The 18003-nt window shown below is 38.7% G+C and overlaps 1 protein-coding gene across 1 annotated transcript; it reads left to right on the forward strand.

Annotated features, from left to right (window-relative positions):
* Positions 1-9886: 9886 nt before the first annotated feature.
* Positions 9887-10867, forward strand: LOC141898350 (uncharacterized). The gene is made up of 2 exons (XM_074784204.1): positions 9887-9974; positions 10488-10867. The coding sequence occupies exons 1-2, from the start codon at positions 9887-9889 to the stop codon at positions 10865-10867; spliced, it is 468 nt and encodes a 155-aa protein (XP_074640305.1).
* The last annotated feature ends 7136 nt before the right edge of the window (positions 10868-18003 follow it).

The following is an 18003-nucleotide window of genomic DNA, read 5'->3' on the forward strand; positions in this document are numbered from 1 at the left end:
TAATCAAAAATCTGCGCACACAGGGAAATTGTCTTGTTTATTGAAGCCAAGAATTTATTTATTGCATTGAAAAATCAATTCTCAGAAATCAAACACAGTTTACTAAGATTTGTGAAAGTTATTGTTGCATGAAATTCAAATGTAGCTGAAATCACATATCAATATTCGTTATACAAGAATTCACACGCAATGTAAATGGCGAAATTGTGCATACAGTAGAAATTTCTTACAGTAGTATACCAGAATAGGTTGGAAAATCTTTTCACTAATTCAGTACGTTCAGAATGGAGGTCAGAATCTTCCAGAAGTGAGGTCAGATTGATATCACAATGAACTCCCACCAGAAGCAACGAGATCACACAGTCATATACGTAGTAGACTTATGCGATAATTATCAATCTGCAGCCTTTACCTCCTGAGACATTAAAACATTGCATACTGTAATCATCATTATACCAATTTGTCATCGTCCACACTTCATATTCAGAACTTAACCTGAGAAATTATGTTTGGAAATGAACTAGAAACGCCAGATACATTAGATAGGACAAAATAGTAGTCACACTCGTAAGCTCTCTTAGTATTTGACAGATAGCAGATTTTTCAATTTTTTTATAGATGAATTAACAATAAATGTACAAATGTATAAATTTACTAAATTTCACCGTAACCATTACACAGTGAATACGGGCCAAAGTTGTATGAAGCGAATCACACTTGAAATCAATTCTTATTTGACTGAATTTCTACGGCGAAATTTCATATAGAAAATTTCACGAATTTCTCGTCCCAGTAAAATATATGTAGAAATTAACCACTAGTTACAAACAGGAAATTGATTGAAAATGCTATATAGAAATTCTCTTTGTTTCGGTGAAATTTGTAAAAACATATTGATAGTGGATGGAAGTGTAGATATTGCAAATGCGAGTGAAACTGTTGAACTGTTGAACTGTTGAACTGCCTTATTGTTGTACGTTTTGACTTTGTAGTTTTATGATCAGACGAAACCATTTTCAAACCTCTCAATAACTGAATTATCTTAACAAGATTTGATGCAATAATCAAAGTTGATGTAATGGTGAACGTCAACAATGAAAAAAGAAATCTTTTTTGGTCAATTAATTGATACTAACGTCTAATGAACTAGTCGATCAAATGTATGGAAAAACCAAGCGTGAGATGCATAAACAGTGCGCATTTACTGCAGTTATTATCAATATAGTAAATCTAGCGAATCTCGGTGTACATATCAAACGAGATGTGAACGCGAAGAGCACAACTGCCGCACGTTCTAGAGATATTGCTACTGCTATCAACCACGAAATATTGCCGGCTGCAAGTACCATTACAGATCCATGTATTTGACAACTGATCGATGAATTCAACAAGGTTATAGGATCAACTCTAATGTGCAAAAAACAAACTGTAAAACGGGCATCGTATAATTGATGCAGAAAGTGAAAGTTGTGTTAAGTGAATCGTACTTGAAATCAATCCTTATTTGACTGAATTTCTACAGCGAATTTTTATACAAAAATATTCACGAATTTCTCGTCCCAGTAAAAGATATATGTAGAAATTAACAACAAAGTTGCAAACATGAACTTGATTGAAAATGTTATAAAGAAGTTCTTTCTGTTCCGGTGAGATTGATAAATATGTAGTAATAGTGGATGGAAGTGTGAATATTGCAAATGCGAGTGAAACTGTTACAAGCATTATTGTTGTACGTTTTGATTTTGTAGTTTTCTGATCAGACGAAACAATTTTCGAACCTCTGAATAACTGAATTATTATAACAGAATTTGATGTTATAATTAAGGTTAATGGTATGATAGTATGGTAAGTGTCGATAATTGAGAAAAATGTTATTTGGTCAAATAAATCATAGAAACATCCGAAAAACTGGTCGGTAAAATGTATCGACAAAGTTGGTGTAAGATAAAGAACCAGTGCATTCACTGCAGTAATTATCAATATAGCAAATCTAGCGAATCTCGGTGTACATATCAAACGAGATGTGAACGGGAAGAGCACAACTGCTGCACGTTCTAGAGATAGCGCTATTATGAACCACGAACTACTACTGCCTGCAAGTATCATTACAAATTCGTAGATTTGACAACTGATCACTGAATTCATGATGAATATAGGACCGTCTTTTACGTGTAAGAGAACGAACTGTAAAACAGGCATCAGTGTATAATTGATGCACACCGTGAAATCACTGAGAGACAAAACGATAAGATAGTTAGCGTAAGATAAACTGCGGAATCTGCGACTTATCATTACCAGGAAAGTAGCTGAATTTCCGAAGACTCCTAACAGGAACACGATAGGCAAAATGACCAATAGCACATTACGGTAAATTCCAGACTTGTTCACCACAGACATGAGAACCATGTAACTGCAATAGGTACGACCGATTTTCATCTGAGTAGAATTCATGATTCACGATGATTTGCTGTTGAAGGCGTGGACTGACTTGTCTCGATTGACTGATGCCAATCGCTAAATCTGTGCACACGTAATGTCTTATTTATTGAAGCCAAAAATTATTGATTGCATTAAATCAAGAATCAATTCTCAGAAATCTAACACAATGTACTCAGATTTTTTAAGTTTATTGTTGCGTTAAATAAAGTTTATTGTTGCGTAAAATATAAACGTCACTAAATGAAATTTCAATCTTTTACATCGCGGTCGCAGGGCAATCACATCCGACCCGTGGCTCAATGTAGTTGGAAAAATATTTAGGTTACTAGAAATTCTGAATTCGAACCCAGTACACGCATGTTGATATTTTCCAATTTCAATTCGATGAAAATGAATTTGAAGAAAACGAATAAATTAATTCTTTAGGCCATTCAACATTTATACAGTGTTCCTCATCACATTAGTTTCACAAAAGTGAAGAGGGACGCAGATTTTTTCATTCAGGTTAAAAAAACAACCTTGAAATAAAATATTTAAAGGATACTTGAAGAAGAGCATAAGGGGATCAGTTTTTTGAATTCTTATTTAGGTAGAAAATGCAGCAAAGATGGCATGAGGGATCCAAGTTTTTACTTTTGGACAGTGGTTACCTAAATCACAGCATGCTAGAGCATGGCATGCTCCCCCGGCTGGGATTCGAACCTGACGGCATCGAGATCGAAGCAACACGCGCACCTTAGATGATGTCATTATCAGCCAAACAGAAATCCCGTTTGATTTTAGCCCGGGTTTTACCATTTATAGTTCTTCCGTGAAATCTACCTCAGTGATTGTACAACGAGCAATCTGATTGGTACCGCCAGTTTTCGCGCAGCAAAGCTGCGCATGTACCTGCGCACCCGGTCTACTGTGGCAGGGGTTCATGCCGTGGCTGAGTGTAGCGATACCATCAGGTTTGAATCCCCGCCGTGGGAAGATGGATTATGGTAGCTTCAAACCCCGGTCCGCACAAATTCCAATCACCTGATTCATTGCCGTCAGAGCACATTTCATCTCTAAAAGCCCTTGCTTTTCCTTTTTCTCTCAAAGACTCGCTCCTCCCTTTTATATCGTTTACCGTTTAGTAACGTGTACGGGCCCTTTACCACACATGATTTGGTATCCACGGATTGTGACGCATTCATACGTCACAGCCGACAGTATCTACGCACGTCACAATATTCTAAAAATACATTTTGCACAAAAAATAACTATTTATTGTTTTTTTTTTGTGTGACGCAAATATCAACGCAGCTACTCTGATGATAGCAACACTGTCCATGAACTCCAGCTTTCGTTCATTCCTGATTGCTATTGTTCAACCGCTGATAACTGAAAGTTCAATAATATATTTCCTGAAAGCACAATAGTATATTCGTTAAAAGCCCAACAATATCTTCCCTAAAAGCCCAAAACAAGCACGGTAAAAAGAAAAAATTATATGAACAAAGATTCATCGACGAGTATTTTATTTCTTTTTTTTTTAAACCTAACATGAATTTTTACACTAGCTCTTTAACCGGCAAGTATTTTTCGGCCTGTGAGTGATTTAGGACCTTACAAGGGGAAAACTGAATAACTCAGTAGATATGAGGGATAATTGCATGTATTTTATAAAAGCTCTTTTCATAAGCTTTCGAATGGTACCAAGTTTGCGAACTTTGGTGGTCACCTTCAGGGTTTGACCCCAAGGTCACAGATCCCAAGGTCATCCAGATTTTAGGGCCATCCATAATCAAGCACTGTCATCAGATTCATCCCAATGCGAATTATCATCAGAATCTTTCATTTCTATGTCCAAAATATCAGCCAAACTCACTAGAGAACGTATTTAGTGCATTGGCCATTACTACTAACGATGTTTTCAACTTCGGAAATCTGACCCACGTCACACTCGGTTTCTATACCCCCTACTATATGCCAAATGTATGATATATCGCTTTCCTGCTTTGTTAGACATTGTAGGCCGTCTGGTGTCGCCATCTGCTCACAGCAAAATGAGTCAGAATGCTTCACTGAAATCAATACTTGTCTATATCCACTTTAGCTGGTCTATTAAAATCGGTCGCTAGCGACCGATTGCCGGTTAAAGGGCTAGCGGAAGCACTGATTTTATTCTTACCCAAATTTCGTTAGTGATTTCTCCGATGCGCGCGGGGATGAGAAACACGGTTTTCTACCTCTGTGTATTTGCATGTGGTGTGTTGCGTACAAAAATTAGCAATTCAATGGCTTATGACAAAGAATTTTGATGGTCCAAAGTTTGAATATTTTTGATTTGTTGATATTAACAACAAATGTATTTCACTGAATGCCACTGTAGCCAGTCCCAGTGATACTGGTCGTTCTTACTGTTCCCTTTTTGCAAATATACGTAATAAATGAAACAACAAACACGGTGAAATAACAATCGACGAAAAACTATGAAGCCATGAAACCACTTAGTGCAAACTGTAAAACAGGCATCAGTGTTAATCTGATGCAGAACGTGCAAGTTAGTGCGAAGTGCGGCGAACTCAATTAATGGTTAAGAAATCAATGGTTATTACTTGACTGAATTTCTACATCGGATTTTCATACAGAAATATTCGCGAATTTCTCGTCCCAGTAAAAGATATATGTAGAAATTTGCCACGTAGTTACAGACATGAATTTCATTAAAAATGTTGTAAAGAAGTTCTTTCTGTTCTGGTGAGATTGGTAAATATGTAGTTATGGTCGATGGGAGTGTGAATATTGCAAATGCAAGTGAAACTGTTACAAGCATTATTGTTGTACGTTTTGATTTTGTAGTTTTCTGATCAGACGAAACCATTTTAGAACCTCTGAATAACTGAATTATTATCCCCGAATTTGATGTTATAATTAAAGTTAATGGTATAAAAGTGTGGTAGGTGTCGATAATTGAGAAAAATGTTATTTGGTCGAATAAATTATAGTAACATCCGAAAAACTGATCCGTAAAATGAATCGATAAGACAGGTGTGAGAAGTAGAACCAGTGAATTCACTCCAGTAATTATCAATACAGCAAATCTAGCAAATCTCGGTGTACATATCAAACGAGATGTGAACGGGAAGAGCACTACTGCCGCACGTTCTAGAGATATTGCTACTATCAACCACGAACTATTGCTGATTGCAAGTATCATTACAAATTCGTAGATTTGACAACTGATCAGTGAATTCATGATGAATATAGGACCATATTTAACGTGCAAGAGAACAAACTGTAAAACAGGGATCAATGTATAATTGATAGAGAACGTGAAATCACAGAGAGACAAAACGATAAGATAGTTAGCGTAAGATAAACTGCGGAATCTACGACTTATCATTATCAGGAAAGTAGCTGAATTTCCAAACGCTCCAAACATGAACAAGATAGGCAAAATGACCAGTAGCACAATACGGTAGATTCCAGACTTGTTCACCACAGACATAAGAACCATGTAACTACAATAGGTTCGACCGATTTGCATCTGAGTAGAATTCATGATTCACGATGATTTTCTGTTGACTGACTTGTCTAACGGACTGACGTTAAATTCAAAATCCATGCACACGGTCATAACGTCTTATTCATTGAAGCCAGAAATGCATTGAAAAAATCGATTCTAAAACAATTTAGTCATATTTTGTGAAAGTTTACTACTGCATGAAATATAAACGGAACTCAAATTAAATATCAATAATCGTCGTAAAAAATGTATTGTGATTTATGTGAAATATCGTATAGTAAAACATCTGAGCAGGTTTGAAAATGTTTGCGCAAGTTCAATTCGTTCTAGTGAGGCCAAAATGATATTACAACTAATTCCGGCCACATGTAAGCAGGCCAATCGCATAGCCACGTTTGACTTATGTAATCATCAATCTCTATCCTGGAACGCCTGAGACATCCTTACTCACCATTTTACCCCTGCGATCGTTTAGACTTCACCTGTATTCAGAACTTCGCCTGGGACATATTCAATTGAAAATGAACCACAAACACCGGACATTGGACATTTCATCAACACACTTTCAAAATCTTCCACACTGTACTTTACGTTATAACGGGGGAAAATTATCTTTTTCCGCTTCCAGAAGTGCTTTTTGATAACTGTTAGCGAATGGCAATGAACTGTTTAATGAAGTGTTTAAATCACAGGAACTTACTCTTTTTCACAAATCGATCCTGAACATGTGGAAGAATTGCTCCAGAGTTTTATTCTATAACGGTTCTCACGAACCGGAAGTGGTTTAATGGCTTCATAGTTTTTCTTTGATTGTTATTTCTCCGTGTTTGTTATTTCTGTTATTATGTCGCAAGAGAGAACAGTTGTACCGTCATAGTTCAGATTTAAAACCAGTCTAAGACCGTCTTAGTTCCATAATTCCTTAGTGCCAATTTAACAAAGACCAGTCTTAAGTCAGGAGCGTGCAACTGGGTCCTTGGCCAAAAGCATCGTGAATGATCTTAAGTTCTTAGATTGGCCATACAAACCAGTCATAGGCTTAATCTACCCTTGCTGGACAACTGGGCCCAAAGGTGCATTGTCATTTTTGTTTTTTTTTAAGTATCGATCTTGAAATAGGGTGAGTTTCCTTCTTATTGATTTGTTGACTAATTTGAAGTTGTGCTCATTTTTGTTTGCCCCCCCCTTCCTTTTCGAACGGGCCACCAGTCACGCCTACCGTTTGTCTTCAATCGAAGAATCACATATGGAAATTCCGCGGCGTATCAATCATCCAACAATCTTCCCCAGCCTGAACCGGCAAGCAATCTTTATTATTGATGGCTACCTGATTTAAAACATCGAGATTTGGCTTAAGATGGTGCATGGTTTAAGCCAAGGGCAGTAAGGCCGAATTGAACAATCTAAAACTGAAATTTACAACCAACAAAAATTAGATTACTGAATCTCGAAGTTTTTATCGATTTATTTTCAAACAATAATTGGCGGTCGCTAAGCATCATCTCGTTAGTTACCACTAGATGACGCTTTTTACTGAGAACTTTTAGCAGAACGGGTTTTTGTAACCGCGTGTGGCACAAGAAGAATCAATGTTTAATACCACAGCTATCGCATCCATCATCACTGAATGATGCGTACGTGTCCGCTACGTACTTGACGAGGAATTTGTCTTGATCAATAATATGGAAATTGAGCTGTAAATCAATCGAAAAGTAACGTTTTTTTTTGTGCCGCGCATTGCTAGGATACTCGATTTTCAGCTTTTCATGTGACACTTTCTTGAAAGACAATAAATGCAAATATGGCGTTGATGTATAGACTCATAGTGCATATTGCGGTCTTGCTGTCAGTTTCCTTGGTAGATTTTACGGATGGAATGGATAGAAATTACAAACGAATTAAACAGCGAAATAAAATTTTGTGCGGACTTTTGAACGAAGTAACAGGAATTACTCAACTTCATTGCGCCAATTTGTGTTTCACATATTATCCAAATTGTACGGATTTTGTCTACAGTAACGATTTGACAGTCAAAAAGTGTTCTCTTTGTAACAGATACGGAACAACGAACGTAATTGATACAAGCGGAAGTAAAGCGTACGGTTTACCCATGGGTAGGTTATAGATTTAGACCCAGTTCCAAAGTCCAGTACCCGATTCTAGAGACATATTGACAGTTGGCTCTTTAAGTTGAAATGTTGGAAACTTATCGATTTAATTTATCCGGTAACTGTAGATGGGTCCAAGATCCTGGATTCAGTTCTACAGTTGACGGCCATTTGATGGCTAATGACGTGACGTCTCTGAATAAGAGAACATTACACATACGCGACTACATTATTAAGCCCGCCGCACACGGCACCGAAAAAACGTTTTTTCGGTGCCGTGTGCGTTGGGCTTTCGAGTTGTCTGCTGTTTGGAAATATTGTATAGATAACTGCTCAGGTTCTATAGCGTTTGAGCTTAGAAGTTTTATATTGTTATGAGCTCGATTAGAATTAATTTTTTTTTGCATTATGATATCAGTTCATATTGCTCAGTACTGATTATGGTCTTTTAGTATAAGAGGTTTGGCGGATTTTCACGTAATCTTTGATCTGTAGTCTGTGTAGCACTATCATGATGCTAATATCCTGAGTGTTGTATCAAAGGAGACCATGGTCACTACAGAATCGTCAAAAAACGTATTCGGGTCAAATAATACATAGTGTCAAAAATACACCCTCTTTATTGTAATGTTAGTAACTCGCAATACATGTATCTCGGTGATATTTTCCCACATGGATTCTACCCGTAGACTCGTAGCAGGAATTGAAAAAGTGGTGGGGCCATTTTTCGATTGTGGCACCCTCTATTAGAGAAAAATACTAAAAATAAGGAATCTTGTGGGTTTCAAAGTAAAATTAATATTCGTCCCAATTTTCCACAAAATAGTACCAGTTAGAAGTGGTACGGCCATGTAGCCGTAGCGGCAGTACCGCTAACTTCAGCCTTGAGCTACGAAAATATCTCAAATAACTTTCATGTCCGACTGTGCGAGTCATCATTGGTTTCGAATTCCAAAGAAATAGAAATTTTAGGTTCCACTCCAATAAATTAGAAATCACCGTTTTGTGTTTGAATCCGGCTTAGTTAACTTTTATTGAATAGTCCTATAATGCCTGTTAATAGTAAAAGTAATTTGTACATATTATGAGAATGTACCAGTCATATCAGGTTCGAAACCCCGACAATAAACGATTTTTTATTTCTATCTATAATTTCCAAAGATTTGCATATTAATGATACGTGCAAGACAGAAAATCCGTTATCGCTGAAGCTATATGTTTTGTTATTGTACATAACTTATCTAGGTTGTGTATAGGTAAGCTGCATCCAGTTCCACATGTTCCATAGGAATACGTCTAGTGAATCCCTGATATCCCGCCCTCCAATATACCGCCACCGCTACCGCCAGGTTTTCCCAATATACATCTCTATACAAATACATAGTAAAGCACCCATCCCCCTCCCGATATTCCGCCATACTCTCTATACCGCCAAAATCGTTCTGCACCAATGTGGGTTGTAAATCGGTGGTTGACTGTATATTCTAACCAAGAACTGTGAACCTATGGAAATGGCTGCCCAAATAGCAACGTTCAACAATGATTGTCGGCATGGACAGTTTGATTTTAGAGTTATAGCCTAATGCAGTGCATTTCTGATGGCTCAACTGAATTATTAATGACTTTTTGTTTTTTCAAAGTGACCTGGCCTGTAGGGCGTTACGGATTACCTAAATCGCTTGACGGATGTCCCAACACAGAAAGTGATGGTTTTCTTTGGGAAGAAGGTTGGAGTAAACAGTTTGCGCATCATGTTTACAATGATTTTAATCACGCCAGCCCCGGGTTTCATTGGCCCCCGGGACATTTACAGTGGAATTGGTCCAATCAGACTTTCTGTATGAAGACCGTCGACAACGAAACCAACAGCGCCCCCGTGTGGCCGGATGGGAAATACTGTATCTTCAGATATGGCGGCTCTTGTCCAAGTACGTATTCCTTAAATGCAATGAGTATAAAAAGAAATTTTCTGTGACAGGTATAGAAGATCTGCTTTCGTATACAAGAATACAAGAATAAGAAATACAAGAATATAGTCTATTGAATAAATGTCCATGTCCATTGATAAACATGTATAATAAAATATATTTGAGCGCCATGAATATTGGGGATAGCCAATGCACAATAGTTGCCGGTCATTTCAAAACAATTACCGATATATTCAAGTTCAAAATAGCCAGTTCCATTGGATAAACAATGTTTACAAAAAGGGCACTTTTCGAAAATTTCTAGGGGGCAGCTACCCCCTGCCTCCCGTTGGATAGGCTGCATTATGTGCTTTCTTTCTTAAAATGATTTAATATTGATTTTCGTAAACACAACATATGTGTACAATATAAAGAATAATTCGTTATTCGTTATTCGTTAATTACATGATATGGTATGATGACGAGGGCATCAAGGCGTCAACAAAATGTCAAGTTAGTTTTCCTGTTTTGTAGTTGGTCTAGAAATCGGAAGCATACATTTCGACGATGACGACAGAGACAGTAAGGTAACTGGACAACACGGTGGTGTCGTACCCGATGAGGTTGAACAGCGCTGGTACAACGTGCGTCTCTACTACTGCTGTAAAAACACCGGTAATATCGTTCAGCCGATTGAATTACCCTACGATAAACCGTTCTATCTGTTCAGAAAGGACCCGACCGGCTGTCAGCAAGTGAGGGGTATGACCGCTGCCGAGGAGTTCGTACATTTCAATACTCATGACGGAAATGATAATTCGGATTCGTCAACTGGCAGTATTCCGTATACATCTACTCCACCGGCTAGGATAACCGCCTGGGAGATTCATTACTGTTACTATTGTCCGATATAGCGCCATCTATTCATCTTCACTCGTCAAGGGATTCGAACCCACTAAACTAGCCGTGCCTCGAAGCGAGTTCGGGGAGCGATACCGGACCCCTTAATAAGCGAGGATGCATATATTGGGCGAAACGAAAGCGAGGATGCGTATATTGGGCGAAACGATTTGTGAAACAACAGCAAAATCGCGACAATTAAAAACTTCACTAATAACATGTATATCGTTGTAATAATGGAGATATTACTCAATGAAAATTTCGAGAACTGTAATGAGTTTAAATCAGTTGATTTTCGAAGAGTTTCACTCTGAGTAAAATCTTTACTCGCACGTGAGCGTCGGTAGAGGCGATCCAACACTGGCAAGCGAGGATGGTACTCACGGGTAGAACTGATCCAGAATAAATCGCGAATAACGACTGTAGAACCTCCGTCAGTTTCCCGACAGATGGCGTGAGATTTCCAACGACAATTAAATCAACGCGTCCTCATATATGGATTGGTTTAGCAATATTCCGATAGAGGGCGACGTGTATTTTTTGGAACGTTGATGATAAGCGGTGATTGAATGTAATTACAGAAATTACAGCGTAATTAATTTGCGTAATCGCTGTAATCCTCTCTTCACAGATAGTGAAATCGCGTTCGAATAGGATCTGCCATCAGTGATTGAAATGTGAGTCTCCACTCGACCTTCGGTCACGTCTTAACCGAAAACGTGTCTTACAATAACAACTACATTAACGAAATGAAAACGACTCTTTCTCGCGCTCGTTTCCGCTCCATCGGATTGGGTATCTTAGTAATTACATCTCAGCTCGTGTAACATTCTACTGTGCGCTAGGAATGGAGAGTAATAATCCCTGAGACGAGAAATTAATTCCTAAATCTCCATTAACAAAAAAATGATCATGATTTGTAAAACTGCCCCACGCGGTGAGTTCGAAACGGCGGCTCTGTCAGACCTTGGATCCAGTTCTATTACTTACTGGTGGATTCAGTTCCACAATTATCGAGTTTGACTAGAGATTTAGTTTCACATTTCTATAGCAGTTCCACTGATCTCGAGTTTAGGATATCGAAAATGAAGTCATAGTTAACTCAAGCACAGGGTCCAGTAGTTCCACAGATCCGAGTTCAGATTTGACTCAAAGTTAACTCATTGAAATGAACTAACAGTAAATCCCAACTGTGGAACTGGGCCTAGGAGTGAAGAATTGGATCCTGATTGTAAATGAACTCAACCGACTAGTGTAGAACTGGATCCTGGCGATATTGTTATAATTAAGGTGCTGGAATAAATCCGGGCGTAGGCCGACTTAACAGGCGGCGTTTTTACTTGAATCGACTGTTCGCATTGTATGACCCAATCTATTTCCATGGATACAAAAAATTATGAAAAAATTGATACTTTATAGATACCGTTAAATGCATTTTTTATCAATTGAAATATTTTTTGTCATCGATAATGCGACGCGTTTAAGAGATTCCAATATCATAATTGGACAATTTTACGACGCTCGCGAATATCAAATTATTTTCTATAAAGAAATGAAAAAATAGTGGAATCGACATTTCCTTCGGTCGATAGTGAGACTGTATATATGGATATTCAAACCTATGAAATATCGTTAAAAAAAAAAAATAAATATCATAAAAATCATGAAAATAATTTTCTGCCTTCGTGTGTTTATGTTTGAAATTCGATACTGTCACTGTTAGACTTACTCAACCGATGCTGAATAGGTTTTATTTGAAGATATGTTTTTTTGTGCTCCTTATCGATAAAACTGCAATATCGCACGTAAATTAACGATAGTAACAGCTTCTAACGGAGCTGATCTACTCGCTGATATATCAATTTCACACAAATTCGACCCCGCCGACACCAGAAAACACTTCTCGATATTTGGTTACCATCGACGCCATAGAAAAATATCGATTACGTTAAACGAGAGAGTTTGCGCGAGATTTCGCGAGAACGCAGTTGAAATAGTTACGTCTGGTATTGTAAGATATCCTCGGGGCTTAATACGGTGAAGTTGCGTTTGTCTTTCTTTACGGGGGAAAAAAGGAAATCGCTTCGGGGTTGATTATCGAGGATGGGTTTTTGTTGTTGGGGTGATATCAGCCCTGTTGAAATTTAATCAACGCGATATATTTCACTAAACTCCGCGTGATTAGTCGTTTTTGATAGAATTCTGTTTACCACGACGACGATAGACTTGAAGTCTCTCTCACCTTTTGAGCGTAGTTCGCGTTATAACCGTTAGAACCTGATACATCTCTAACGGACTTCGGCAACCGTCAGCTAAATGGCAATAACTAGAAATCGATTGCTTCGTTTTGGTGAATGCGACACGCGAAATATAATCTCAAATCGAATCGTTCCCGCGGCCGGGGTAGAGGTAAGAATCTGTGAGCATCTCTCGCGAGGGTATCGGGTTTATGACGGCTAAATTATAGCATGCTGTAGTTCGGCGCGTTTAAATCCGTGAGACAAAACATAATTTCAGAAGATTATAGTGAAAATAATTGATTTTCATGACTGAGATTTACCGGTAACCCTGTGGCTACCTGCCCTAGTCCTGAGGCGCAGAAATAATGACGTATTTCCTATAGTCGGATTCGGGTCGGTAATTCATCATCGATTCAGATAAAAACGCGAAGAATGTAGACATAAAGATGTTTATAATAACGATATTTCATTTACGAATTAACTTACAATAAAGAAGTATAGTATAATAGGAAATGCAAAATTAAGCAGGGGACGACTGGTGAAGTTGAAAAAAAGATAACTTATGACCTGAAAGGCCCAGTCGCCCATCACACTCGCGTTCACACCCCATTCATTCACACCTATACGAGATCAAGTAAATAAACATTAAACAATGTAAGCGTGGACGGAATAAAATTTGCAGGATTTTTCTTATAAATCACATCACCCGGACTCTCGATCAAAACGGGAAAACACGAGTTTTGCGTCATAGACAGAGAAAACTAATCATTTTCAAACGATCAAGATGAGTACCCTTCCCCGTGGATTTCAGTTGGTTCGATATTCGAAATAATTTGAGTCTTGACCGAATGAATTTTATATCATAATCGTAATCTCGAGCTGCAGGAGACACACCTGTGTGAATTGGATTTGTTGCAATAACTAATTTACAAGTGAAAGTAAGGACTAAATAGATATATCAAATTTGTTTCGCAACAACGCAGGGGGTTTGCCTTAGTTAGAGATGTTGCATGTGGCGTCATAGCTTGTTTATGAACCAATGCTGGAGACCTGCCATACATAACAACAAAAATTAATCAGGGCCAGTTCCACAATTGTTAAAAAGCCTGGGTTGAGTTCATTCTTAATTATTCCCAACTCCTGAGAGTAAATAAAAACTAACTCATAATCGTAGAACTGGGTCCAGAAGATTTGCGAACTTTGAGTGTGTTTTGCCAGCCGATGTAGCATGGTCACATGTGGAAAATGCTCTTGACTGTAAGAACTCGACAGGTGATAATGATACAGGTGATCGAAACCCTTTTCAAAGGCTGTTTAGCAACTTTCATTTCTAAATGAAGATTTATTTCTCGGGAATGAAGTGGAGAGATGGGAGAGGGAAGAGAAGGGAGAGGGTACAGGGAGAGAGGCGGGAGAGAAGGGGATAGGGAAAAGGGAGGGCATGGGAAGAGGGAGGGAAGGGGATAGGGAGAGAGGAGAGAGAGAGGGCGAGTGGAGGGAACGGAGAGGGTGTAGGGAGAGAGAGGGGAGGTGTGGAAAATGGAAAGGGGAAAGAGTGGAGACAGAAGGGCGAGGGGAGAGAAGGGAGAGGGAGGAGAGTGGTGTGGGTGAGTATTTAATATTAAGCGTGTAATGTTTAACAGCTACACGCATGTTGACGCTTGCTGCTCACGCCCGATCACAGTAAGTTGTTCATCTTTTAAAAGACGTCTCCAATAACTACATAAAACCCTCCAGTAATTAGACATGTATGAATGGCGCGTAGTCACGATTTTACAGTAATTAGTTCTTCTAAGTTGATCGTGCCGTTAATAGATGATGTTGGACGGTTAGTTCTCATCTTTAACGCTAACGTCAATCGCTGCAACTCTCTCGGAGACTGACAGATGAGATGTTTAATAATCATACTAATTGATGCTTTTTCCCGCGAGGGTTTCAGAATAGTGGATGGATGGATTGATGCCGGAGTCTTACTGTGTAACATCTACAGTGTATCGCACACATATTCACCAGATTCAAAGAAAAACCCATTTATTACGTGTCACGTGGTCGTTGATGCGTTCTCGAGCGTAAAGCCCGTTGTTGAGTTAAGCGGATTTTAGACGCTCGTCATCAACTCCTATTAAATCGACTAAAGAGAGTCAGCGAGAGAGAGAGAGTGTGAGAGGGCTCTCGTCGATCGAGTCCTAGTACACGACATAAAGAGAAAACCGACGAGTTGATTTATCTGAAACCAGTGGCTAATTAGCTCCCAGGGAACTCTCGGCGGTGACTTGACAAACAAGAACGCCGAGTTGAGTAAGAAAAACAGCGGATAATTTTTTGTAATTGTGCTGCCATCCATCAAACCAATACTGGGATTCGAACCCGATAGACCCCGAGGAGCAGCAGATTGGATGAGTATGCCCGAACAGCGGAATTCTGAGGAAGCTTTGCACAACCATCTCGCAAACCATAACTGGGATTCAAATCTGATGACATCGAAGACCCTACATTGAATGATATCTGGTTTTTGTCCAAAAATAAAAACAAAAACAACGATTGGCCGTTGTGCTGTCATCTAGTGGACCGTCGTCCAAGTTATTACTGGGATTCAAACCTGATTACTTGGCGGACTAAGCTCGGATGATGCCAGATATTCAACCAACTGAGGTCCTATTGAGTGCCAACTCTCGAATGTCTGATGTCCATGTCTGATGCTTCCATCGACTCGTTTTGATTATACGATTTCGATTATTCATTTCTATATTTGTCCAAAAGTCGCAACAGAACGAGAACAGAAAATCGATCAATTGAATATTCAAATTTATCGAATTTACATAAAAGATCTAATTGCGCCGCCCTATTGGCGATCAATAGAATTAAACCGATTCGTCTGTGATGGTTCTAAAAGGCATACATATTTCATAGAGCGATGCTGTACTGGTTTTTACCCAGACTCGTCGTTCGATGTGATTCCATCGTCGCGTAGTTTATTCAAAGTGAATCCCAGGGCAATTTAACAGCTATATGAGCGCATACAACGCAAACCCATCAGTTTGAGTGGAGAGGGAGGGGAAAGAGGAGAGAGATTTTACTCGACAATTCAATAAAGATAAACCTGACTGACTGTTTGAAAACAGACACCCCGTAAAGTGTGCACTGACAGACGAGAATATTTGTCTGATGAACAGCGAGCAAGATGATTTACTAAAACCATGGAACCAGTTCTATTACCGATAGTTGTTATATTTTCGGGAATAGGGAATTAGCGGAATTACTTGCATTGCTCTTTCGTTTTGATATGAGACTTATTTTGTGATATCCCGGTGTATCATACTGGAATTTATTGAATGAATTTGATGATATGATAGAGGGAATTTGGATGCGGCTGTCCATCTTTTCTGTACGGAGCGTCAAGGGGCGGATCTTCCATTGTATTCTAGAATAAATTTTAGTCAGAAAAATGTGAATACAATATTTTCTAGTACCTTATCTAACAGGTCCAGAATGCCTTAAGATACAATGAAAAGGAATCATTTTTAAAATCGTTCAAACCCGCCTTTAATGAGATTCGCCACCGGCGTATCATTAATCAGCAATAATTCCTAGGGATATAGTCAAATTCACCGGCTGGATCGGCCCCTGCATCAGAAGAATTTAATGAAGTCATAGGGTGACAAATCGTATGGTTCTACTAAGTAAAGTACCGGATAACATCAATTGTACAGTACAGTATCAATACTGTATCATATACTGTATCAATACTGTCACTATGTCTAAATGAAGCAGTTGTTAAGGTTTAATTGCTGCTGTGTATGTCAGCATATACCGTGTGTGATTGTCTTTTGGGACCGAGCTAGAAAAGAACCATTTTGTACAAGTGTCTGAGCTGACAGATCGCCTGGTCTCATAGCTATTTACCGAGTCGTTACCTGCAAATGGTGCACGCATACAAAACATCAGCAATCAGGATAAAATAGGAAGAACACGCCACTGTCTAATTTACCTAAATGAAGGTCTATTTGCTAAGACAACTGGCGCTATTTGCATTTATATGGATTTTGTCGCTTCATTGCCAGTAGAGTCTAATTACCGTCGAACATAGTCTGAAGATTGGTGGATGTTAGTTGTAACTGATTTGTTAACCAAAGAAACGCAATCTACCATTCTAGTTCTGCCAATTACTTTGTTTCGTGATGCTACCATTTGCTCTATGGACCCCGGTTGATAAATATTTATAGGTTTTCGGATAAATCCTGAACATTCAAATGATTTTCATTGCCCCAATGCGCACGCGTAGGAGCAATGAAATATAGCAATTATTCCTAGGTTGGGTCGAGTGCACAGCATGCGGCACTATCAAGGTCGGCGTATATGAGTTGGAAATCTTATTCCAGATCATTTTTACGATCTAATCTTGTCTGAGGCGGACGACATTTCTGTTTTGTTATGTGTACAATGTAACATTACTTTCTAAAATCATTCTCATTTTCCAGAAGTTTCTTTGGTTCCGTCAAATATTTCAAATATTCCCACTTGACGCACCTATTCTTTTGCAAAAGGCGCTATCATTTCTGAGAAAATTATTTTCTTAATATGACCAATATGACCATATGAATAAGCTTGCATGAAAAGATATGTTTTCGGAGAACTTTCATAAGGAATTCCTTAAAAGGAGGCTGAGAAGAAACTCTAGTAATAAGAGAATGATAGTGGGTATTGTTAGTCATTATGGGTAATTACACACGACTGGTCAGCAGTTACTACACTGACTGGTCAGCAGTTACTAAACCTCACTGGTCACCAGTTACTACACCTGACTGGTCACCAGTTTCTACACTAACTGGTCACCAGTAACTACACTGACTGGTCACCCGTTACTATAACTGACTGGTCACCAGCTACTACACCTGACTGGTCACTGGTTA

The sequence above is a fragment of the Tubulanus polymorphus genome, chromosome 2 (genome assembly GCF_964204645.1).
Source record: "Tubulanus polymorphus chromosome 2, tnTubPoly1.2, whole genome shotgun sequence".
Classification (NCBI taxonomy): Eukaryota; Metazoa; Nemertea; class Palaeonemertea; order Tubulaniformes; family Tubulanidae; genus Tubulanus; species Tubulanus polymorphus.

Bases quoted from the DNA above. Each gene is read 5' to 3' on its own strand.
- LOC141898350 (XM_074784204.1), top strand. From the start codon at position 9,887: ATGAAGACCGTCGACAACGAAACCAACAGCGCCCCCGTGTGGCCGGAT. The intron at 9,975-10,487 runs GTACGTATTCCT...CCTGTTTTGTAG, and splicing joins ATATGGCGGCTCTTGTCCAA to TTGGTCTAGAAATCGGAAGC.